The sequence below is a fragment of the Haemorhous mexicanus genome, chromosome 4, assembly GCF_027477595.1.
Source record: "Haemorhous mexicanus isolate bHaeMex1 chromosome 4, bHaeMex1.pri, whole genome shotgun sequence".
Classification (NCBI taxonomy): domain Eukaryota; kingdom Metazoa; phylum Chordata; class Aves; order Passeriformes; family Fringillidae; genus Haemorhous; species Haemorhous mexicanus.
The window spans coordinates 22821856-22847380 of record NC_082344.1 but is presented as its reverse complement, the minus strand read 5'-3'; the positions used below and the strand labels follow the sequence as shown (position 1 = coordinate 22847380).

At 41.4% G+C, this 25525-nt stretch overlaps 1 protein-coding gene and 1 long non-coding RNA gene across 3 annotated transcripts in view; one reads left to right on the top strand and one right to left on the bottom strand.

The window, feature by feature from the left end:
* The first annotated feature begins 1658 nt into the window (after positions 1-1658).
* TECRL (trans-2,3-enoyl-CoA reductase like) overlaps positions 1659-25525 on the top strand; it is a 59446-nt gene continuing 35579 nt past the window's right edge. Inside the window, exons 1-2 of the mRNA XM_059844076.1 lie at positions 1659-1909; positions 15189-15240. Coding sequence (XP_059700059.1) covers positions 1676-1909; positions 15189-15240 — 286 coding nt within the window. The 5' untranslated portion in view covers positions 1659-1675. The remainder of the gene's footprint in view (positions 1910-15188; positions 15241-25525) is intronic.
* The window catches only part of LOC132326184 (uncharacterized), a 39065-nt gene continuing 24646 nt past the window's right edge, over positions 11107-25525 (bottom strand). Inside the window, exons 2-5 of one of the 2 annotated variants that reach the window (XR_009486163.1) lie at positions 12913-12995; positions 12261-12402; positions 12021-12102; positions 11107-11238 (exon numbers count right to left, since the gene is read on the bottom strand). This is a non-coding gene — a long non-coding RNA (uncharacterized LOC132326184). Of the gene's footprint in view, positions 11239-11923; positions 12103-12260; positions 12403-12912; positions 12996-25525 lie in introns of both variants that reach the window. The other variant, XR_009486162.1, reaches the window with a different exon arrangement.

Below are 25525 nucleotides of genomic sequence, written 5' to 3'. Positions count from 1 at the left end.
CCTTAAAATAAGACAATAATTTGCCATTCTCCCTGCTGTGACTAGCTTTACCAAAATTTCTGCTTGCTGTATTGACTCCACCAAGGTGATGGTTCCTTGAACCCCTTTCATTTAACCTCAGAGAGAGGTGAACTTTGATATGACATAATCAAGTCTAACTGTTTTTTCCTGTAGATGCTGACTTGTTCTGCACCAATGCCAAGACACTGATTCCAGTATAGTCAAAATTTAATCCTGGGGTTTTTTTTTGGTGTTTTTGTTTTTGTTTTTTTTTTTTTTGTAGTAGTGGATTGATGCTGTTGTACACCTGCATTCCCCCAGTTAGGGCTTTCCATTAACAGATCCAGTGCAGGCATTCCAAGGCTGCATGACCGCATCACCAAGCAGTGGGGGCTTTTCTCTCAGTCTAGGCTACTTCAAAATTTGTTATGTCATGTAGGAATAAAGCATCTTAGATATGAGTTGGGGTTGGCTCCTTTAGTCAGAACTATGGCTAAAGAACCACTACATTTTCTCCAGAATCAGAGAAAAGAGAGCTGTTCTGTTTCCACCCTGCATCCCCAGAGTGGATATTAATCGTGTGGTGACTTTTAGCTTGTGGAAGCTTTTTCCACATAAATAATTTCCTCAGTGTAACAAACCCATATGATTTTTCTAATAGTGATTTTAGTTTTCCTGAGATTTTACCATGGAGAAATGTATTCAGAATTTACTCTGTGGAAAGAGCTGTCTGCAGAAACTCATGGTGCCCTTCTAACACTGTAATCCTAGGCAGCTCAGGGAAATTTGGGGAGAATTTCAGGATGGAAAAGTGCTGCTAGTTCTGTTAAATCCTATTAAAAAGCCATACATGGAGAAATGAAGTTTAAACAAGGCTTGGGGAAGCTGCTTCAGAGAAAAATTGTTGTTTTATGTAGTCTTTATTCTTACCATTAAAGCTGCTTTTGTTTTGTTGCAGACTTGCATTGTAAAAATTGTCAGGAAAGAATAAGAAAATAGTGAAATGATCCAAGCCCTGAATGAATGCCTGTAAGGTTGTAATTTCCATTCCTTCAGTTGATTTTCCCTGGCAGAACTGTGAGGAAAGCTCTACCCCACTAAATACCAGAAAATCCACAGTGCTAAATCTAAGCAGATATTTGCAAGTATCCCCTACATTTTGCTGATGAACTCATGCTATTTTGTTAGTAGATATTTCTAAGAATAGCTGGCATCTGATCATGATTATTCTAGAATAGGTGACATTTATACCTATACATGTGTGTGTCCGTGGATATTTTAAACATCTGCCTCAGTAGGTAACAGTGGAATTTACTACATTCATTTCTGGTTGCTCCTCTGGGGCTCTGGAATTTCAAGATCTGATACCTGCTAATAGGGAATTTCAGGATGTCTTGTTTCAAACGCTGTTTTAAATAAAATGAAAAAAAGAAGATAAGAAAGCAGCAGCAGCAGCACCAACACAGGACATCACGCTAGCAGATTAAATATAGACACGGATTACAGAGCCATTGTTTTCACCCCTGCTAAATAAGACAGCACACTTCACATGGAATGCCACTTGACCTTTTGTGTCTGGTGGGTCTGTGGCTGTATTTAACTGCAGCGGGGAGGAAACATTTCCCTCTGGAAGTGTCCCCTGCTGCTATGACGATCGCTGCTGCCGGGGCTCAGCATGCTCAAGAGGCAGAGTCCCAGCGCTCCCGAGCACAGCCGGGACCTCGCAGCCGATGGAGGAGCTCTGCCCATGTCTCACAATGACTCACGCTCTTTCTTCAACCTGTCTCAGCTGGTGCTCTCTGCTGGCCAAATCAAACCATCACCAGCGCTCAAACATTCAAAAATCACCTACTTTGAAGTAGAGATTGTTGATGTGCAGAGCAAGAAGCAGATCTGCATTGTGGACAAGGTGAGTGTGTTATCCCAGCACGCCGGGGCTGTGCCTGGCTCACACGGCGCCAGTTCAGGGACTCTGCTTTCCGTGGGCTGTGGTCTTATTCTGTAGGGGAAGTGCTTTCACTCCTTTCTCTGGGAGACACTAGGAATTCCTTGTGAGTCACAACCCTGGGCTGGTCTTCTCCAGGATTTTTACACATAATCCTGCACTGGTTTGTTTTAGAACTCTTGGCAGCTCTGTGGGCTCCAAGTTCCGTCCTTAGGCTGACTCTTGACACTTAGATCACAGTGTCTATTCCAGAGCATGATACTTAAACATTTGTTTCAGAAAGGATACTCATTTTTAATACATTTGTAAAGCCTACCATCTCTGCAATGCTATGAGTACTTGCTGGTACCTAAATGTACTCAGCTGTGCCCTGCTTATTAGATTGGACCTGGCAATTAAAAAAAAAAAAAAAAGTTTTAAACAAAAAGTCTTAGCTCAAAGAGGTGTTTTGAATTTTTGTTTGGTTTGTTTGTTTTAATAATGTGAGTAAAATATAAACTACAGCCAAATTACATAAATAGTATGAGAGGACTGGGTAGGACAGAAGTTCATGAACTCACAAATAACAAGTAAAAATGCTTCATAAATATTTTCATCACAGTTTTTGTGATTCATTGTCCCTCGGTGAAAGGGTTGGTCTCTTTCATGCCATGAAAATGGGGATCCTAATCTATTTAGCCTATGGAATTTTCAGTAAATTAGTAGAGTTTTGGGACTTACTGTTTTTCTAGAAAAAAAATTCCCTTATCCTCATTGGCAACAGCTGGAACAGGTTGATAAGTTTGCTTCAAATGTTTAATTTCATGCCTTTGAGATATGCAGGGTGGAATACTACCAGATTTCCAGTGTTCTTGGTAATTTAAAGGGTGTTTTTGCAATTTGTGTCCCTAGTTAAAGGACAATGTCTCATTTGTTAATTCTTAATGGGGCAAAATATTTTCTGCTCTTTTTTGTTACTCGAGCCAAAGAGGGAACACGCACAAAATGGTCAAACAAATAGGATCACTATGAATAACAATTCTGATGGTAGCGTTCACATTACTTTATTGAGTGATATTTACACTGTTGTTAGTTTATCTACATACATTTAGAATTAGGTTTTGATCAAAAGAAAGAAAAATCTGTTTCTTTTCTTGGGCTGTCCTAAAATGTCATTAAAATACGGGTAGTATAGTAGTACAGTACAGAAGTAGTAGGGTACAGAAACAGCATTAGGCAGAGAGCCATGCACGTTTCAGAGATCCTTCCACGCTGCTGGGATGATACCAGAGCTGTGTTTTAATCTTTATTCTGAGTTTTCCTGACCCTGAAGATTTTCAACACCTCCTCCAAACCATGGGCTCTGCCCCTGTAGCGGTGAAAAGAGAGACATGAGTGGTGATTGCTAAGTGCTCTTTATTCAGAGGTAAAATACACACAGGGTAGCAATAACAGCTGCAAGTCTCTGCTCAGAAACAGAAATATATGTTCAGTTTACATGGCCAGCAGTATGGACTTTTTAAAAAAAATATTTTTGGCACAGTATCAAGGAATTGGTACAAGCACAGTGCAAGGCTGAGATTTCCAAGGCTGCCTAAAGAATTTGGTTTCTGAATGCTCATTCACCTGGCTGTTCAAGTCCCTTTATTTGCTGTGATAATCCCTAAGTCAACCCTGAAGTGACAGAAGTTGAGTCCCTTGCTTCCATGAGCTTGTTAGTATTGGTGAACTTAATTTCAGTTGGTCGTTAGAGCAAGCAAGAGACTGGTGCACTGGATCATGCATAATTTTCTGTTTAATTAAATATAACTGGTACAGGCCCAACAGGACACTTCTAATGCCTGTTTCCTGTTTGTGAGATAGCTATGATTAACTTAATTTCTTGGGTTTGCATGTAATTACTGCTTGCCAGAATAGGCGATAATAGAAACCATAGATGTTAAAATGCACTTATTTAGACTCTTACTGCATATTGCTAGTGGCTCAGAATAGTATGATTTAGAGCAAATGCATTTATAATATTCCCAGATTAGTAAATCTGAAGGGAAAAATTGTATTATAATGGCAGAGAGAAGAACCCTTTCTTTCTCCACCCAACAGAAACTCAGGCAGAGTGATTCAATGCTTAATGCTCTGTGGAGCTTCTTCCAAGAGGTTGAGTTTCTCTGAGATCCTTGCATGTGCCTGGGAATCCCATTCAGGTTAGTGGGAGCTCTGTAAAGTCTCCAAAATTATCGTACATTTAACTAGTTCTGGCATTTAGCAAGAAATATTTTCCTGTCCTCAATGCAGTATCAGGAATTTATTAAAGGTGTGTTTGGCTGTGTCATCTTGAGAAATCAGTTGGCATCAATCCAAAAGTTTTGAATCCAGCACATTTAATTCTCGGAATTAATTTTCCATTTAAAAAAGGAAAAATAGCATTATTTCCTTGAGTTTTCTTACCTATCTTACACTTTTAAGAAGGATCAGTCAAGTCCATTAAATGGTTATTATAAGTTCTTGGTTGTCTTTAACTTCAAGGAACAGAATAAATACATATATTTTTTAAAGCCTTTAAAACACACTCACATCATATTGCAGGTTTTTCCACAACCAGGAAAGACAGAAAAAATACTGAAAGGAATCAGAAGAAGAGAAAAATCCCAGATATTTTTGTCCCATAGTCACCTCCTGCAGGAGCAGGGTTTGGAGGAAAATTACCTAATATTGCAAAACCTAAATTCACATGAGTCAGCAACAGTGGCAGTTTATTTTGCACATGCACGCTGTGAACATGAAATTCTTTATAGGAGTACAATTTCTTTTACTTAATATTGTCAACCTGCTCTGGGGACTTTCTCTGCTATGGCTATGACATTATCCTAGTAGTTTGGTGCACAGGAGCTTTTCCAGTGAGTTACTTAAAGAATTTAGAGGAGAAATAATAGCAGTGTGAGATTTTTTCCCCCAGATTTGCTCTTGAGGTGATGTGCCATGGAGAAGAGGCTTCTGATTTTGGAGGATGGGGAGGAGTCACAAACCAGCTTCAGGGTTTTTTTTTCTCCCAGTTATTCTACAAAATGTCCCCAAACTAGGGGAAATCTCCAAGTAGGGAAAGTTATTTAGACTTAGGCTACAACTCTCCTTAAAAGCAGTACATAATTGCTCAGAGGAGGTGTCCTGGGACAAGGCACTGAAGTTTTGAGGAGGTGTACAGACAGCTTGCTGCTCCACACACTGCCCATGGCAGGACAAGAGTCCAGGCATCTGGGCCAGTTTGCAGGACAGCATCCTGGGTTTTCCTTCTTTTTTCCACTGCTCCCCAGGAGAGGATATTTCTGAGCAGCAAGGTTCTTAGCCAAGCAGTCAAAGGCCTTACAAGGGCTGGTGCCTGAAAGCCACAATTAGGAAAATTTAGCCAAGAACTTTGGCCCATATTTCTACAGCCAAGGGATGGTAAGTAAGAGCTGAGTGTCTTGTGGGACATGTCCAGCTCTTTAACATGCACAGCAATACTGCATTTGTGTGAAGATATTCTGTAGCTGAAACATGAATCATACATGTTTCTTGCTCAATGAGTGAAAGAAGTATTTAGCAAGGAATAAATCTCTTCTTTGGCCAGTGTAAAAAAAGCAGGTAAGCCTAGATAATCGAAAGTCCCTTTTTTCCTCACAATTTATTAATTTGTATGAATGAAATTCCTATCTCTGTGTAAAGAGGAAAGCATGTAATTAAAGATTTCTTGTAACACATATTAACTAAATAGCATCATAAAGTGAAGATTTTGGCTTCTGTGTTGCTTCCAAAAAACCACAGAAAACAGCAGAACACGCAAAAATCATCAAGTCTTATAAATCAAAGAAAACAATTCCTTTTTGTACTTTTTAACAAATAACCCACATTTTTTTGCCACCCACAACTTATGAAAAATACATGGCTACTCAAAAACTGTTTCCCTCACACATTGTTCCAAAAACCTGATGTAGGTTGGTTTTAAAGTTATTGATGTGCAGTGATTTGATTTACCAATGCTGTTAAAGCAACTCATAACTGTTTCTTTTATAGCATTCATTGTATAATATTTTTTTCTTCAAATTAACTTGTAGTAAAATGTATTTTCCCACAAACATAGTGCAATGTAATTAACTTTGCATGAGTTGCTTTTAAGGCAGGAAATGTTACACAGTACAGTTTTTACAGAACAAATCACCTCTGGGGAAACCAGCAGAGAAAGCTTTTTTCCCATCAAAAGCCTCAGAGCTCAGTAGTTTTGTGCTGTACAATTTTGCAAGTTAAGCTGTAAACAGAGGTGCAAACTCAGGTTTTGGCCACTGTGCAGTGGCCTTTTCAGAACACTTCCCAAGGCCTGCAGAAGAGATCTTGCTTCTTCAGATGTGCAGGAGGAGCCTCTTTCCTTGATGTGTTGCAAAGATAATGGAGGTTGCTTTCCTACTGTTCCTTAAGCCAGCTCTCCATCCTCCACCCAGTGCCTCTGAAATGTCTTTGTAAAACCCAGTTAGTGATAAGTGAACATTTATGGCTCACAGTACCCACTGGAGGAACTTCTAGCTGTATGTTTGTGAGTTGTAGGCATTGTTTGCTGTGCAATGCCTACAATGAATGTCATGGGAATATTGTTATTTTTAGGGAATTAAAACGCCCTTGCACACCAGTCTATGCATCAACCCAGTCACTTGTGCATACTCAACACTTCTTGCAGTTAAATATTACAGTGTGTCTATCACTGCATCTTTTGCCAAAGATGAATTAGGGCTTATTCTGATTGCTCTGAAAGGCCTGTTTTTCTCTGAAGGAGTTATAAGCTTTTTGTTTGTTTGTTTCTGTTTTGTTTGTTTGTTTGTTTGGAAAGCACCTGAAGCAGCAGTGTGTTTGTACCTGCATGCTATGGCTTAGCAATACAATGAATTTCCACTGGCTTGTCAGCAAAGCCATTTGCATGCAGAAATGCTGCCTCTGGTATCAGAAATCTCTTACTCTTGCCTGTGGGTTGCTGCTCTGTCACAGAAAGGGAACAGCCGAGGAGAACAGTCATCTCTTTTGCACAGTCAGCTCTAGCAAATAAAAATAACTTCTCACATCATGGCTTGGAGGTTAGACATACCACATTCATTTTAGGTGAGCGAGTGCAGTCATTAAAGCAGGCAATGAAACTCTGCAAAGGAACTCAGAACATTGCCTCTAATGTCAGGTTCTTCCCATTAGCCTCATTCTAGGCAAGCAAAGTAAAGAAGTCCTTTCCCAGGAAAGAGATTAATACTTTCATGGCCATTTTAAGTATTTCCCCCCCCCCTTAAATCTTTCACTTCTAATATTTCACTTCAGAGGGCTGTATATTTTTCTCTTTGGAGAACAAGCAGAACCTGTGACCATCCATCCACAGCAGTCTCGTTCCATGCTGAGGATTTTATCATCATTTTTCTCATTCAAGCAATCTATCATTGATGGTGTGCCACCTCTGATGCCAGAGATGCCACAAGGGGCTGAATCAGCTGTGTCAAAGCAGGGGGCTCCCGTAGTGAGACATGGATGCTGAGTCCCACCTAGCAGCAATTCCCACAGCGAAATGGCTGAAGGGACACAAAAGCAGCTGGATGTAGGCTCTTTGCTGTGGAAATCCTCTTTTTTTACTTCCATTTGGAAGGAGGATTTCATGGTGTCTTGTGTCTCTCCCTGTATGTTTTCTCAGCATCCAGGACAACGGGGATCTGGCCCCTGCTGGGGGGCACTGAGAAAAAATACAATTTTAAAATATCTGTCTTTTTATGCCTGTAAGCATTGAATCTTCTGCCCAGCCCACAGTGCTGGAAGTGATGACAGTAGTATTTTCTTCCTCAGTTATTACTTATACTTGGTAAAGTAGGTAAACATATTCAAATTCTGTTGTGGCAATGCATGACACTTATTGCTTCCTGCTCTGCTAGAAATTCACAGGATTTTAATGTCAATATAGCTATGGATGGCTTCAGATGAAAAGAGGCAACTATACATATTACTTTTTGCTTGCTGTGAGATGGCTTTTTAAATGGAATACCTGGAGAAATGGCCTTTGATTTTTCTAGAAGAGAGAGACTGGGGAGGGGAGAAGCTGGTAACTTTAGGGCATTTAGCATTTGCAAAGGGATAATTTAAAGAATTACAGAAGCTGCAACAGATGACTAATGCTTCAGCTGATACCAATCAAAGCTTAGAAGTGCCTTTAAATGACAGATTTTATACATCTCTTATTTTAGATAAAAAAGTCTAAGCCTGGGGGAAGAAATAAAAAAGCAAATATAATAAATATTCAAAAAAATTAATGTTGCATTCAAAGCTGAGCAAAAACAAGAGTGAATTTGTGAGACACTGGTGGTGCTCCAACTCTTCCTGAACATTCTGGCCAGCAGCAAAAGCCAGCTACGCCACCAGAGCAGTAAATATTGCCAAAATTGCATCTGTGGAAACAGATTCCCAGCCAGTGTGGAAATGTCCTCTTTCCCACCAAAGTTATGACATTTTACCCCAGCCACACATTTGCCTTATTGCATCAGAGATAATTCAGAGATTATTGCAAATTATAAAGGTACTGGAGCAATACAAAACCATGGGGAGCAGTAGGTGTTTTATTAGTCTAATAGTTAACAGCACAGCCCATGATGGAAAGTTAGGTGCATAATGGCATCTCTTATAGGCATTATTAGCATTAAAATAGCCCTGCAAATGACTTATTGCTCCATCAGAACATGCTTCAGGTTCTTTCTGAAATCCAGTGTGTGATTCTTCACAGAACATCTGAGCCATGCAGTCATGGACCTGTAAATACCCAGCAGTACATGTTAATGCTGTTATTGCATCTGCCTGTGTTTAAGCAATTTTGGAATTTAAAAAGTTCCTTAAAATGTGAGCTTTTCTTCCTTAGCAGCTACATTTCTTGTGCTTCAAAAGAACAAATTGTGGCAATCAGAGGACCTCTATCAGAAGTACAGCAAGCACTTGGTATTGAATAATGAAAAGTACTTGGATTTCTAACAGACCTGATGCTGCCTGGTTGTTCTCATATATCACCCTCACTTCCCACCCCTTTCTGCTGCTTCTCAGCTTCCAACTCCCCTCCATGGACCTGCTTTATTACCCTTCCTACCCAAAGAATCACTTGTTTTGCCAAAATATATTCTTCTGTGAATTTTCTTTTGAATTGGTTGATCTTTTGGCTTTTTTTTTTTTTTTACTTCATGCAGTCCCCCAGATAGATTGTGACCATTTTGTGATAAATATTGGTTGAGTTTCTTGGGTGCACGTCTTGATTTTTAATTTTAGCAGTGTAGCTATAAAAAGCAAACAAAAATCTATACAGCTATTTGATAGAAAAGGGAAGACAAATTCAGAGGCTCCACATCTCAGCCCTATGCTTTATGTGTGCTAGAACTGGCAATCAAAATCCCAACAAAAAACATAAACACCACCCTAAGCCTCACTTTATTCCTGAGAAGTATGGGTCAAAATTACTGCTTATTATTCTTTATGATTTATACTTTGTTCAATAGAACATCACTATATTTATTTCTATTAAAATATTATAATTTTAAAAAAGTTTATTTTATTATTTGCGGTTGATATCACTTTATTTTTGTCAATGATTTTGTTTTTAAGTGCATATCCCAAATGTTGTTTTCTTTGAAAATGACAGTGGAAAAAAATGAGTCTTGAATTTTTGATGAGGTAGAATTTGGGAAAGATTACATTACAAATTAGTTTTGAAATATTTCAATCTGTTATGACACAATAAATATTTCAAGTTCAATTTATTTTACAACTTAATAGTGCATTTATTTGCATATTATTTCCTATTGGATTATTTTCAATGACATGAGAGCCATGTGTTATATTATTTGCACTATCATGATAGATGTGTCATAAAATAATGCAGAAATAATGAAAGTTTGATACAGATGAAAAATAAAAAGTAATGAATATAGCACAAAAAAAAGAGCCATTTTTCCAGCATGTGCCAGAAGCAGATTTTTTAATAAATTTCTATTCAATTTTTAACATTTGAAGTCAACACAAATTTACACATCCAGGGTTGTGCCAGAAAAATTCTATTTCCCTGGTAGAAAAGGGCTGTGACAGAGGCTTCCTGACAGGTTCTGCTGTTCAGCTGCTGAGGTGAACAGGAACCTTACTCAGCTCCCCTTAATAAAAGGTCATAGGGCATGGGGATGTACCAGTCTTGTCAGATTTGCTCAGAAATAGGTGTGCATGCTGAATTCTGCACACCTTCTCTCTGCTAATGAATCACATTCTCTTTACTTCCACTTTCATCTTTAGCAGAGAGAGAAAAAGCTCTTTTTGGTGCCTGACACTCTTTCAGGCAATTTCTTGCAAAGAGAGAGTTTTTTTGGGTTTTTTAATTATTATTTTTTTAAAAATAGAAATACCCAGCTAGCAGCACAAAAACAATTCATCATCTTTAGAGACAAACTTGGCTGGTGTAAATTGCCATGACTGCACGCAGCAAGCATGTGGCTCTGTGTATTCTTAGCTAATTTGGCCCATAATCACTGGAAATATTAGTCAGTCAGATTATCTCATATGCCAAGGTTCATGTGACCAGATAATAAATAATCTGGAAGATTGCTCAGTGAGACAGCCTCTGCTGACGTCCGTGTGCTGGAAAGCGCCTCAGCCCAAGCCGTAATTCGGAATATCTCCTGCTTCTGGCAGGGCTGGGCTGAGGCCAGAGCCAGCTGTTTGGTAGCCACCTGACTGCAGCCTGCTGAGGAAAATACTGGGTTCTAGATAAAGCCTTTGTGTGGCTGCTGACAGCACTTGTCTATATGCAGGTACCTCTATGTCATTTCCATGGTGAGCTCATTTATTTATATCTCTCTGGGCATGACCAGCACACTGGTTCCCCAAGAGAGCTGTGTGGGACACTCTGGGAAAGGTTAAAGGAAAACAGTGCCCAGTTTTTAATTCTGATTGTGAAAACTGACAATAAGAATCAATCTGATCTAGAGGTCAAATTCACATAACACAGACATCAGCTAGAACAGGTGTTTTTCTAATTAACTTTCTGTGGAATGCTGCTGGTTTTTTATACTACAGCATAGTCCCAAAGCAAGGACAGGGTGCAAAAGCAGTAATGATGAAGTATTTGTCGAGTGCTGAATTTGGAAATTACCTGGCTTTCCATTAGCTGGTTAGCTGGTTAGCTGTCTTGCAGCCAGATCCTCAGCTGCAATAAACTGATGTCACCCTTTTGAACAAATTTACTGTGGCTGAAGATGGGGCAGTGGTTAATGAGCAACTGGAGTGGCAGAATTTCTGAATTCCTGCAATTACGGAAAATGCTTGTTACAAAGTAGGCAACTCAGCAGTGCAGTGGCACTGACATGTCACAAAGAGAAAAAGGTATTCAGAGAGAAATGTTGAATGAAAGATTACTTATTTGCTGAAATTCTATTATTCAAATTCCTATTGATATTCTGCTGGCCTCTGACCCCCACAATAGTGCAAGAACTGTGTGATGCAATTACGTACAGATCACCAGATTTGGCAAAATTCCTTGACTTAAAAATGTGAAAGAGGTATGAAAGTGGATAACTATCTGATTACCTTGCACTCACAAAAGGCAGCGTTAAGTTCCCTTAATATCTTCCACTTAGGGCTCTTCCTTCAGTCCTAGTATAAAATACTAATATAGTATTTTGAATCTTAATAAGAAATGTGGTGCTTTGTGCATTGGTGTCTGAAGGAAGAATAGAACTGGTATGGATGACCCAGAAGGTCCTTTAATTCTTGAATCCCTGTAAATGAAAAGTTTACTTCCATTTGCTTCAAATGGAAAAGTTTTCTGGCTGCAAAAGTACAGGAAAATCAGGATTTGACATTTTGAAATAATCTTTTTCTGAATGAAAAGTGTAATGACTGCAATCCACGGCTGTAAAATATGCATTTATTCATAACATTTTTTTCAAAAGAAAGTAGTCTTGAACCTTACACATGATAGCCACTTACTGGAAAGCTGACTACACTTTAAATCAGGTGTTAGACTACAAGTGAAGAAGTTGTAGGGAAAAGGGGGCTTGACCATCAGATTGTAGAAGATACATACCGAATAAGAGCCGAAATCCATCCTGCTTTAAACAAACTAAGGGTGGTCTCTCACTGCTTTGCCTTTGCATATTTGTAAAGTGCTGAAATAGAGGAAAGAAAGGGTTATAACACTTTCAGACATAATTCAAAAGAATGAGAGTAAGACTAATAATTGCAGTGAAATATTCCAGGGGGTTTTATTCAGTTAGCACAAAGGGCAATAAGAGCAGATGCTTTCCCAGTCCTTACAATTCCTTACCTTGTATTGATGTACAATGAAGAGAACAAAAGATAATTAATGGTCTACGAAGAGGACACTCTTATTAGTAAGCTGGTCTCAGCATCCATCTTCTCCTTGATCAATACTGGAAACTACAACTTCACTGGTTGTTTTATGAGGTCTTTAGAAAAGGACACAGAATTATCAAGATCATAAAAACATGTATTTCATTCTTTTGTGGCTATAACCTCATTATTCTGCCTGGGAAAGGACACTGCGATTCTTCTGTGTCACAGCCCATTCTGAAGGGGAAAGTATTTGTGTTATCCTTCAGCTGGTGACCTGTGTAGCTTGTCTCGAGTGGAAGGGTCCTTCTGGAAGGCAGCTGGCTCATATAAAACAAGTGTCCTGCTGCCCTGCTGGCTGGATGTGAGCCCCATGCCTTCCCAGGGTGCCCGCAGCCTGCGCGGAGCTGAGCAGAACTGCCAGACCGTGACTCGCCAGCCCAGCATATCTCTGCCCAGGGGCTGGCTGGGCTTAACCCAGCTCTGGCCTAAAGCAGCTTGGATGTGGCCAGGCACAGCAGTGTCCTGCTAATGAGCTCTGCCTCGTTCAGGGATGTACAGGGCATGGCCCTACTAGCTGTGAGTGCTGTGTGGTGCTGCTCATCCCCCCCCAGGGGCACACTCACCCGCTCCTGGGCTGCAGCAGGACACTGCAAGCTCTTGGTATCTTGTCAACACCTGAGGCACGTGCGTGGCTCCACTGGTGAACCTAAAACATGAGCATGGATTCATTTTTTAAATAGCTGAAGTTAGGTGATGTGAACCCCATTGCTGCCATAGCAGGATTTGAGGGGGAGAAATCTCTGATTGTCTCAGGGTGAAAAAAAGGAAGAAGGATGTAAAGGTAGAGTTGCTAACAAGGCTTGGCTAGACATTTTGAACAGATTGAGGGCAGCTCTGCCCTGAAGTCAAAACATACTCAGGAGAGCTGGAGATGGAGACCTGGCTCTGTTCTGAGCAAGCACTGCTCTTTAAGCATGCTAAGCTTTACAGTTTTTCAGCTTTCTTTGCCTAAACTGGTTGATCAGCTCTCCAGAGCATGGGGGGGCCCTAGCTACTCTATCCCAGAACCCATCACAGTGAGGTGCTGATGTGTAGGGATGCAGGCCCTGCAGCAATGTGGCTTATACTGCATTTAGAAAGCCAGCTCATCCTCCATCAAAGTGGAAAAGACCATCTCCACCCTTCAGCTGGCAATGCCAGCCCTGAGTACCTGCACATCTGCCCCGTGCTAGGACACACGACAGATTTCGATCTGCAGGCTTGTATGCTGAATAGGTGTTGCCAGCTAACAGCTTGCACACCTGTCTGGGGGATTCTGGGCTCCAGGCCTCACAGGTGTGAGACTACAAAGTGTGAGAAAGCAATTTCAGACATTTTTAGAGATCTCGAGAACATTACCCCCCCCAAGACCACAGATGTTGCACACATGATAGGAAAAATACACAGAGATGTGCTGTTCTACTGGGTGTTGCATGACTCAAATAAGTAAAATAAAATATTTTCTTTCAGATAAAATATTTTCTTTCCTTTTTAAACTAAGAAAGATACAATGGCTTCTTCTATTGTTTCCTGTAGCTAGGAAGAAAAGGGTCTCCAAGGGCAATGTCTCTTGCCTGGCCTAGTACAGTTCAGGATGGTTTGGGACAACATGGGTGTTGGGGACAGGGAAAAAAAGTAATCCTTGGTTTCAAGGACCCTAGGCCTTGATTTGGGTGGAGCTGGCATTGATTAGCAGCCACACTAGAGAGGCAAGTCAGGGTTTAAGTGGAGTTTCATTCACAGCAGTTTCTGTAAATGCCCAGTGAAACCCTCTGTAAGTGTGGAAAATAAAGTGTTCTCATCTAAACCCAAGATAAAACGTAGAAAAGATCTGTATTTTACTACCTCTTAGCACAGGTGTCATTTTACATCTTTAGATCACTGAAATCTGTATTGAGCTCTCTGCCTGTTCATATTACTGGAAGCAACTTGGGTTACTCATAAGTACTAAAAGCACACACACTGTACACTTGTGTGGGGTGTCAAATTACCTAAGAGTAAACTTTTCTTTCTGCACTGATTTCTTGCCTTAGAGTCAGCAATTTTATTTTGTTGCATCAGTATTTCTCCAAACAGTCTTTTCAACAAAACAGCCTAAGTTAAGGTGCTAAATGATCTCTACTAGGAGAATTTCTTATGTTCTTCTCTATTTGTTTGCGTGGTTATTGTCACCATCCACTACTAAGTAGCTCAACATGCTACTTCCTCAAGAGTCCCACTGCCTCTCCTTGTAAACAAAAGGCAAATCCGAGTAGTTTGCTCTAGTTAATTCTAATTCTAAATGTGTTTCTCAGGTAATTTGTACAAAGTATATTAAGAAATCAATATACGTAATAAAATAGAGCCTAAAAAGCCTCCAGACTGCCCCCTGAAACTGTGACACCTGAATTGCCTCAGTGCACAAGAACAAAAGCATGCAGAAGCAAACTCATTTCAGACAGGAAGGACAGAGCCTACCACTTTTGCTACTGCCCCCTCCAGAGAGCCCTTTCGTGTCCCCAGGACATGGACCTCAGCGTGCTTGAACCTAACTTTAAAGCTAAACCCTTCAAGTTTCCCCACTGGTTTGATCTAGGGGGCAATTACTGCATCAAGCAGAACCAGCAGCTTTCCCTCTTGACTCTTGTGATTTTACCCCTCCATTGACCAAGCAGAGGCGGTCCAGTTGATATGCAATTCAAATTTGGACAATCCTTAATAACATACCAACCTGTGAAAACAAATTTGCTGATTTTTTTCATTTTAGCCTGAAGGACTTGCAGAAAAATCTAAGCATCTCTTTATTGGAAGGGTGGAGAAGGGATCCCAAAGTGAAGAAGAAAGAAGAATTAATCTGCACACATTTTGCTTTCTTTTCCAGGTACCTCCAGCATCTACCGTTCTTGATGTGAAACACAAATTTCACAAAGCATGTAAGTACTATGGTTACCAGGCTGGAGACATGGTTAGAGGCCTTTTGCTCAAAGAAATTGTCAAATTTATTTTTCAGGAATCTCACACAAAAGCTGAGACTGGCCTGACAGCTCCAGAGCTCAATGAGAATATTGTTTGAACTAAGGTTCTCTTGTAGCTGTTGCAGATGGGAGAGACTGGAAGGAGAGAACTGCATAATTCATCACTGCCAGCATATGAGGGGCAGTAGTTTTTGTCTTGTTTTTAACATTGCATGGTGTCATTTCAAGGCCAGTACTGTATTTCTTCTCCCAGTGTTATATTGGATAAAATTCAGTAACTATAGACTGCTTCATGGTGGCCATAAACTGACCAGAAAGCTGCTGTAGTGGAGAACATGAGCTCAGAATGATTAAATAACATCTGGATTTAGGTTAGATACACAGAAGAAATTCTTTATGGTGAGAGTGGCAAAGCACTGGCACAGGCTGCCCAGAGAAGCTGTGGATGTCCTCTCCCTGGAAGGGTTCAAGGCCAAGTTGAATGGTGCACTGAGCAACCTGGTCTAGTGGGTGGCATCTTAGGTACTGAGCTTTCATTATTTTTACAGAAAAAGGGGCGTGTTCAACTACAGGCTAGATGCCTTTTACAGGGGGGAAAAAAAAAAAGTGGTTGTCAGCCACTAATATGCTTGAGTTCAGAGTAGGGTAAGTAGAAAAAGCATTATGCTTCTCCTGTGTCCTTATCATTTTATAAAACACTAAAGCTTAAGGCATCTGTGGTTGCACACGGGTTCAGCTGATGAAGCGAAAGGCTGTTAACCCGACTGCTCCAAAGTTACTTATTTTCCCTCCCTGTAAGGGCTTGTAAAATACAAAATGGCAAAAGTTCAAAAGCCACGCTGCTGAATATGAAAAGATCGAGTGCAGAAGTTTTAGTATTTCAATAAGAGTATGTCCTCCCATTAGTTTGTCAAATGCAGTGCACTTCTGCCTAGAATCTCTTAAATCAATTGAAACTGGATTTATATTGATGCAGTTTAAATCAGTTGGAGAACACTGGCACTGAGGTTTATGCCAATATAACTGTAATGAGGTTTTTAATGGATTTGTGCTAAAATGATGTGAGATTGTGCATAAGCCATTTTAATGGCACCTGTTTTGATATTAAGAGGCAACTTACTCCTCAAGTACCCCCAGTGATGTAAGTGGAGCTGAGTATAAAGTAAGACAGTAAGCACACAAGAAAGCACAGTATACATCATGAACCAAACCTCTGTCTGTGCAGTGTGTTACAGACAGGCAAGGGCTGGCAAGTGCCTTCAATGCTTTTTAAATTCTCATTTTTTTACGTCAATTTATCCCATTCCCGGGAGCACGCCGTATCAGTGTCCTGTGTCCCTTCTTCTCAGTTCAGATCATTGCTTTGATCTCTCTCTTTTCCAGTTCAGCCTGGATGTTGTTGTCTCATGAGGTTCCCCCCGCCCCTTCTCCTTTCCCAGTTGCAAAGATCAAACCTTGACTTTTTTCTCTTTGTACAGTTAGTGGGATGACAGCTAATAGAATGCAGTTCTCTTAGGCAAGGGCTGAGAAGGGGCTGAAGCTGATCTGTGGGTGACTTTGGTTAGCATGCTATTTTGTACTGGCTCATGCATTCATTTCTGTCATTTTGTGTGTGCCAGACTCACATGTTCCCTTATAATCTCTCATTAAAACACTCTCCCACGCACACCCCCTTACAGTCTCCCTGGCTTCATACATTCTCCTTTGATCACCCATGCAATTAAGCTTTCTCCTCAGCTGGTATCTTGTCAGCCCTTCAGTGAGAGGAACCCCTGTGCAGCAATTTCACAAGAATCATCTCTGTCACTGATCAGGTTTTGCTGCCTGATTCAAGAAAGGAGGAAAGAGACTGAATTATGAATTGCAGCACAAGCTGTTAGTCATTAAAATAAAAGAAATGGGTTGCAAGTGACACTTGCCATCTTACTGGTAAGCAGTTTCTAAGTTAGTCAAATATTAGTTTGGATGTGTGTTTATACAAAAGGCAGAACATGGATTTAGAAGTCCAGGAACAAATACTGAAATACTCCTCAGCCCTCACTTCAGCAAAACTGTCTCTACTGAAAGAACCCAAGAAAGGCCTAACCTTGTGCTTTTTGTGCCATTGAGTTCAGGGGGGCAATCCCAGCTTTATTGCTGGAGATTCAGGGATCTCAGTGGAGAAGAACCATTTAAGACAAAGGGCTGTTTTCATGGGAATTCAAAGGCTTTTTCCAGGTTGAAGCAGCTTTTAATCATGCCCTGGCTGCTGTAGCCACTGCCCATGGAAGGGATGGGCAGCACCAACTGGGGCCAGCCCAGAACAGCAGATTCCCTGCTGCAGCCCCCTCCAGCCACCAGCTCCACAGGGGCTTTCTGGAACAGATGTTAGAGCCAGGCTGTCATGCTTAATAGCAAACATCACACCTGCCCACCACGGATCTGTCTAATCCTTTTTAAAGCTACTTACAGTTTTGACCTCAGCAAACTCCTCAGGGAAGGAGTTCCACAGTATAAGCCTGCTGTGGAGAAGTGTCTGCACTTCTACAGCTTGAGGTTTTCTGCCTGAGGCTGAGTGGCAGCTGAGTGTCAGGGTGTCACTGGCCATCGTGCTGAGCTGTCTGAGGCACGGGCCTCAGTCAAAATTGTGCCATGCATTAGGAGACTTTACTAGAATTTTCCTCATTCCTTTGGCTAGCTGGCAGAGATGGAACCAAGCCAAAAACTGAGTGTATAAGAAAAAAGTCTCTTGACCCATTTTCTCCGTTGCTTATAATGAGTTAGCTACCTGGCATTTTCTTTATCTATATAGATTATGTTTTCAATGGAGAAAGAAATATCTTGCAGGCTAAACTTCCTGAGCTCTTGTCCTTGGCAATAACTTTTCACCTTTAATTTATTTTTATCTTTGCAAAATGTATTGGACTGCTGGGGGAGGAAATCTTACAGATAGAAAATGAAAAACTGTAATAATAATGCTAATTCAAGTATCACATAACTAAAATAAAATACTCCTAGAAGACGTAATATATAATATAGTGGAGTCAGTGATCATTAAATATTTTCAAGGTTATTGCATGAAAGTTGCTGAAAAAGCTCTTGAAAGAAGAGGAAGAACTGAAAGGAAATGGGGAAATTAGATCTCAGCAGTGCTGTAACAAACAGATAGAGGCAACCTCCTGCTCAAGGGGGACAGCACAGCTACATTTTGAAGCCAGAAGGGTGAGCATAGCAAGGCCAGAAATTGCCCTCTAGGCAGAAGGAGGAGGCAGGGAAAGGAGGAAGCCTGGTGAGGAGTGGAAGGAAGAAGACAAGTCCAAGAGATACTGAAAACATCATGTCAAGGGTATCCTGGTCCTCAGAGGGCAATCAAGTGCTCAAGGAATAAGGAACATCTAAGCTAACAGAAGTTATATAGAATTATAGAATTATATAGAAGTTATGTAAAATAAGCAATATCAATGAAGGCAAATCATAAAGACAGGAATTGTCAGTAGATGGCACTCAAGAATAAACAGCATAATTTCTGAACAATATGAAACTTTAGAACCCTGCTATACCATCTTATAACTGCTCCTTACAGGTATTTCTATAGTGATCCTGGGAGCCATGTTCCCTGGAATGCTGCTGAAATATTCTCTGTTGCTTTTCTCTAGAGAGAGGACAAGGAACAAGTCTAAGTCCTCCTTCATGATGGGACCAATCTCTCTTTCAGCCTCCTCCTTAGAGTGGGGCAGTGTGTTAGGAGTCATCTGTCAGGTTTTCCCTACTGCTCTCATCCTGCATGTCCCAGAAGCCACAGGAGAACTGGCAGCCCTGCAGATCCCATCACCCATCAGTAGTGCTCAGCTCAGGCAGTGCTCAGCAGCTGCAGGGAGAGCAGCATTTTAAAATCAACAGGTCCTCATTCACCTAGAACCCTGAAGCAGATCTTCAAAACACAGAACAGGGGAAGTCGAGCTGACAGGGTGAAGAGCAAGGAGGAGAATCTCTCATTACTTAAAAATCACAAGGCAGGCTTTGTGATCACAGGTCAAAGCACAAGAAGTAGTAAAAATAATTCTTTAGTGGAGGAAGTCCTCTTTCTTTCCTCCTTTCTAAAAAGGCTGCTGAGGGTTTTTATGCCCTGAATGTAAAACTTGTCTGGTTTTCATGACACCTGAGCAGTTAGGTGCACCTAGTAGCAGGATTTCAATAGCAAGGGCACCAGAAATAACTGGTTTTTGCCAGCTGTGCTGACACACAAGAGCGAGATGCAGAGCTGCTGCTGGAAAGGATGGCTGTACTGCATCACGTAATTCCCTTCTGGAGGCTGGCTGTGATGTTAAACTGCAAGGCTCAGAGAGGTGAGGAAGGATGCTGTGGGGATTAGTCATTAAGAGCAGTACCAGGGAGAGCAGTGACTGCTAAGCCAGTCCTTGCCTACCGGCTCTGTATAATCAGGACTGTCTGATAGCACAGTCTTGCCGAGAACCTGCACTTCCTCTGATTCCTCCACACTGTCTATTACAGCTGGATTCTCAGGTTGCAGCAAGTTAATGAAATCTGTCAATTTTGATGCCTGGAGAGACTCATGTGCCTGATGAATACATCTGCTGGGGACTCAGAGAAGCTGAATTATGCTATTTATGGCTCAGCAAAGTTGACTTCATAGTCTTGGCCTGTCAATCAGCCATGTGTTTCACAAACCAAAGAGACCCAAATAAGTTATATCTAGGGCACAGAGCCTTCCAGAGGGATCTTTCTTCTGTCCTATATTAGGAGATCAGGCTTTGAGAAAGCCAAAATGTTTGAAAGAGGGCAATGATCTGATCCCACCATGAGTTGCCTTGAGCTGGATGCACTCCCTGGACAGAAAGGCAGCTACAAAGTCTATAGCTTTTATCAGATCTCAAACTCCTTCCTCCCTGATTGTGTCCTAAGTAGCTCACACTAGCCCAGAATCCATATAGGAAGGAGTTTTCCAAAGGACAGACAATATCCCGCTGTGCAGTGTCTGATTGCAGAGCTCAGAGGCTCAGCATTACATCCCCAGTATGGATTCTCAGAGCACACTGGGCTGGCAGTCACATCCAGCTATTGTTTTCCATAAATTCTCCCCTCTCTGCATTCATAACAGCTCCATTAGAAAGGGCACAACGGAGGCGAATGGCTGGGGATGGGCAGTTATTACAAATGGGCCCCAAGAAGGACAGAGATTTCATCTGTGTAAATTGCTCATTCATCTGTGCTGACTTTGTAAATGGAAATTACTAGATTAGGAGGAAACATGGTATTTATTTCATCCTATATTTATAATTTATTTTTCTTTTGTCTTAGTCATGCAGCAGAGATCAATAGGATGCCAGCTCCTGATGAATTTCAGTACCCCTCAAATGAGACAATTCTAGGATCTTTTTACTTCTCTATGCCTGTCAGCACAACCCAGTTTATTAGAAACTCCTTGAGTTTCTTGTACTGCCACAGTGAGGCTTGTGTCTTCTGAATTCTTTACTTTTTGCTTCCCAGCTCTAAGCACAAAGTAAGCAACAGCTCCTGTCACAAAACTCAAACTGGTTGCTACCCTCTTCCTTCCCAGCTCACAATCAGAGATCTCACCCATGAGTAAATTCCTTCCTGCCTGTGCAGCATTATCAGAATTCTTGCCTCAGGATGGGGCTTTAGTCACAAAACCAGCCTGTCCAGTAGCCTAATCTCTATCCTGTGCAGGGAGAAGCATCAGGAGAACAACCTCCTCTCAGCTTATTTGTGACATATCTGTGCAAATCTCTCTGTACAAAATACAGGAATCTGTCTGCTGATACAGATTTGTGTGACCTGAATTGATGGCTTGGCTGTCAAAGTAATTGAAGCCCTCCTGTGAAAGCTGGGATTTTTTTTCACTCCTTTGCAACAGCCAGGAAATGAGAATGGCATCATTGACCTAACGCTGTTAAAAGAAAGGAAAAGCCAAACTGAGTTAACCTCATGATTTTAATCTTCAGAGTGAATGAAGGTTTACCTTATACTCAGGCACCACACACCCCACACCCCATCCTGTGCTGGAATTACAGAGAAAACGATTCTGGAATTGCTCCAAAAGGGACAGACAATGCATGGAGCCCATGGCATACACCCTCCAGAAGGTTCTGTGCACTTCACAGACACTACTGTGCATCCTGAGCTGTGGTCTTAAGCCTCCCATTCAAGCCCAACTCATGTCTCTTGACACTGCTAAGGCCCAGATTTTGCATTTGGACATTTCTAGCCGGGCTGCTGAGGTACCAACAATGAGAGAGCACCAGACCAGGCACCTGCAGGTCATTTCTCTGCTGAGCACTTGAATCTCCTTATAAGTTGTGGAGAAAGAGATACTGCAGCAGTCTGAAAAGCATCTGACCAAGTATCCATGATGTTTTGCTTTCTGAAATACAAACACAGTTGCAAAAATATTTTATTATTGAATTTGGAAACTGTGGTAGAGGTTTGGCTCAGCAAGCTGATTTAGAAGCAGGGCACAGGGAACTTTAAACAGGACTTTCAGAGGCAGATGTTTAAAGCATTCTGGTCTTCAAAAGAGAATCATAAAAGCCAGAAGGCCCCTGGGACTTTTGAAGTCTCTTGATTAACAATGAAATGAATGTGATGTTTAAGACTTAGGTCTTTAAGGCTTGACCAATAGGAGTCATGCTATTGACAGGGGTGAGTTGTGTGCTAGACACTTTCTTCCTTTTAAACTTCATTTTCTCATCTATAAAATAAGAATAATTAATCTGCCTTTCATCCACCTTGGGATCTTTTGTCTCTTTTGGCTGTGATCCCATAAGAAAGACTTGGGACAAAGGATGGCTTAAATATATGTTTAATGACCTATTGAACCAGAGGGAGTAAGGTGTCTAAAACACAAAAGCCAGGATTCATTAAAGCCTTATAGAAATAAGATGACCTTCAGAAAACCAGTAATATTTAAATCAGCAATGGAAAAAGTTAAGATCAACTCAAGAAGTTTAATGAAAATTCACATTATTTCTCTGTTTTTTTTTTTTTTTTTTGACAGCTGCTGCATCTGATGTTATTGCATTTCATTAGCAGGATTACAGATATCATTTCAGATGAGTAACATAATAAAAGAAAAGGCAGAAAATCTATTGAGATGTAGCTTGAAGCAGAACTGTCCCCCTCTGCTCTCTGGGATATTGTTCCCAGCTGAGATTTACAGGGCTCCAACAATGCATCACAAATGACATCCTATGTAAACAACTGGAGAACAAATGTGAGATGCTATTTAAATGCCTCATTAAAGGAAAGAAATTTCATAGCTAGATTCTTTGCTTTTCTTGATTTTACAGTAGATTTAATTGACAGATCTAGATGAAAAACATCCAAATTTGTTTACCAGAATTGCCTGTTATTATTTACAATGTGTCTTATATTAGTGCCTATGGTGCAGCTGAAAAATTACAGTAGGAGGCCCTATAGGAGTAATCCAGGCCCCAGGAATATCCAGTCTTGAGGAATTAAAGTCTACTCAACTGTCAACAGGAGATGCCGAAGTAGTTTTGGGTTTAAAACTGCTCCTACATCAATTTAAACTCAGATATTAATGGTTTTTGTCCAAAGAACAAACTCATTTCCAGCGTTAACCTGGTGTTCACCAGCAGACTCGTGGGCTTCATGTTCATTCAAGGAACTCAGGATGCTAAAAGTCCCAGTGGGCCATCATCAGTGTGAAAAGAATCTCATGTCCATGGATAAGACAGATGTCTGTTGATTAAGGCAGGGTCAGGGTCACCTGAGGCTGTAGATGTGCTCTGCATCTGCATCAGGTTTTTCACAGGAGTCCCTGCACTTTTGAGCACCTAAGTTGGCACGTGGCTTTACTGAGAGATCCAACAGCTTCACTTACAAAGAGCTGCTTGGAATGGATGTGTATGAAGTGTCCCAGGAATTCTTGTCAAAGACAGCCAGCAGGCACTGGATAGCAGGAGAGGAAGTGAATCTCCCTTGCCAGAGTGAGAGGAACCTACCTCCTTGAAAAACCTGTGAGAACAAGAGAAATAAATGACAAGTCCTCCGGGGTCATCTCTGCTAGACAGGCTAGAGAAGAGGCAGCAGCTTCAGCTTCTAAGTTCAGACTTTTCCCCAGGTCTTCTCTTCCTCATGGATTCCCTGGATGTGCTTTTGCAGCTCCTCCCTTCTGTGGGGCCAAGAGCTGTGATGCAACAAGCAGCTGCAATTCCAGGGGTAGGGTCAGGTGAGCACGAGAGCAAGGGGGGCTGTTCAGAACTTCATGGGGAAGATCTCACCTGTGACAGTGGCTTGTTTTGTGTTTGTTTAGACACAAGCACTCTCTCATATTTGTAGCCCATTTCTGTCTTTATTTTCTTATTTGTACATGGTGGGAAAGAAGCCCTAAGAATGACCAAAATCTTTCAAACAAAATTTGGTATTTGCAACTGTTTCAAGTTAATGAAAGCAATGCATCAAAGACAAGAAGGTGAACAAATGATTCACAGTAAAAATAATGTGCAGAGTTTTGCCACTTTCTAAATTGTCCCCAATTGAATATTGAATATATTTGCTGTTGGAAATTACTCACTGCTGAAACAAATGATGTGTGAGTTATACTGGAACAATGTATGTTGCTCTGGTTTAAATACATACTAGTGGAAGGCAATATTTTTTTTATGTTCTGCCATTAGGCTGCAAGTTCAGAGTGCACAAACACTCTGGATGAGCTGTGTCTGTCACATTTGCAGAGGGGAAGCAGTAGAAGCGTTCAAAGGCCACAAAGTGTTTGCTGTATAGATTGGGATGAAACATCATCCCTCAGATATGAGAATGAAAACTCACCAAGCAGTGTCACCACAATAAAATCCCTTATGGGCTGTGTCTGTAAAGCTGTGGAAAAGGACTTTGCTGACCAACTTTTAGGGGTTGGAAAAGGCCCCTGAGATCATTGCACCCAACCTTTGACTGATCACCACCCTGTCAGCGAGACCACAGCACTGAGTGCCATGTTCTGTTGTTTCTTGAACACCTCCAGGGATGGTGACTCCACCACCTTCCTGGGCAGTCCATTCCAATGTTTAGAACACCTTCCATGAAGGAATTCCTCCTGATGTCCAGCCTGAACCTCCCCAGGCTCAGCCTGAGGATATGTCCTCTCATCCTGACACTGGCTGCCTTGGAGAAGAGCCTGACCCCCACCTTCCTACCACCCCTTTCAGGGAGTTGTAGAGAGTGATAAGGTCCCCTCAAGCTTCATAGCAGTGCTTCTGAGGCACAAAAGCCTCTCCATGACCTAAATAAAGTGGTGGGATGGGGGAATTAAACCAGCCCTAATGAGCTTCTCCCAGGAAGGACAGTGGAACAGGACAGCCTCTGGCTCCTGTGCTAGTGTCTGATCTGCTGCCAGAGCAGGGCAGATCTCTGCTGCCTTTTCCTCACTGCTCCTGGAGAAATTACAGTTTAGCCCTGTTCTTAGTGGGGATTAATCTTCAGTGTGGTGAATTTACCAATGAATTTATGAGAAGTTAATTTGTTCTCAGGAAGAAGTCATGTCAATTCAAATGTGCTCAGTTAATTGTCGATGGCATTGGTGTGGCCATTAGATACAAAATCCACATTGCTTTGGGGGTCAGTAAGGGAAAGCATCCTGATCAGCTTAGTGGCTGGAGAGAGCAGTATCCCCTGGACAGTCAATATTGAAAGAAAATTATACTTAATTAGCATACTTTATTAGCTAATTGACTGTGGAATGCTTTTAAAGAAACAGCTAGAGCCTGGGGTAGGATTCTTCCCAGTACATCAGCAGGGAAGGCACAAATGAGCTTTTGAGCCATCTTTCCTGTATCAGCTGTGATTGCTGGACCATTGTGTACTTTCTGATGCTGGAACATAAAACCAGCAGGGCCACAGTCCTGCTGTAACCTTTGCTGGCACTGAAATGCATTCAGGCAGCGTGCAAACAGCACTGGGTTGAAACACTGACCTGACCAGTTCCCTGCTCTCTGTCCCTCTTGCAGCTCTATGGAGAGCTGCCACCTAAATGCACTCAGCAGCTGTGCTGATTGCAGCAGCAGCCACACCAGAGCTCGGTGCAGGGAGGGAGCAGTGCCCTGTGCTATCAGTGTCCTGAAGCACAGCATATCTATGACTCTGCAAGGCACAGCACTGTTTGTTCCCTCAGAACCTGGCACGGGACGAGCGGGAGCAAAGGTTTTAAAAGGAACATTTTAAAACAGGCCTTAATAGCTTACTGCCTGTGTTTCCTGAGACCACA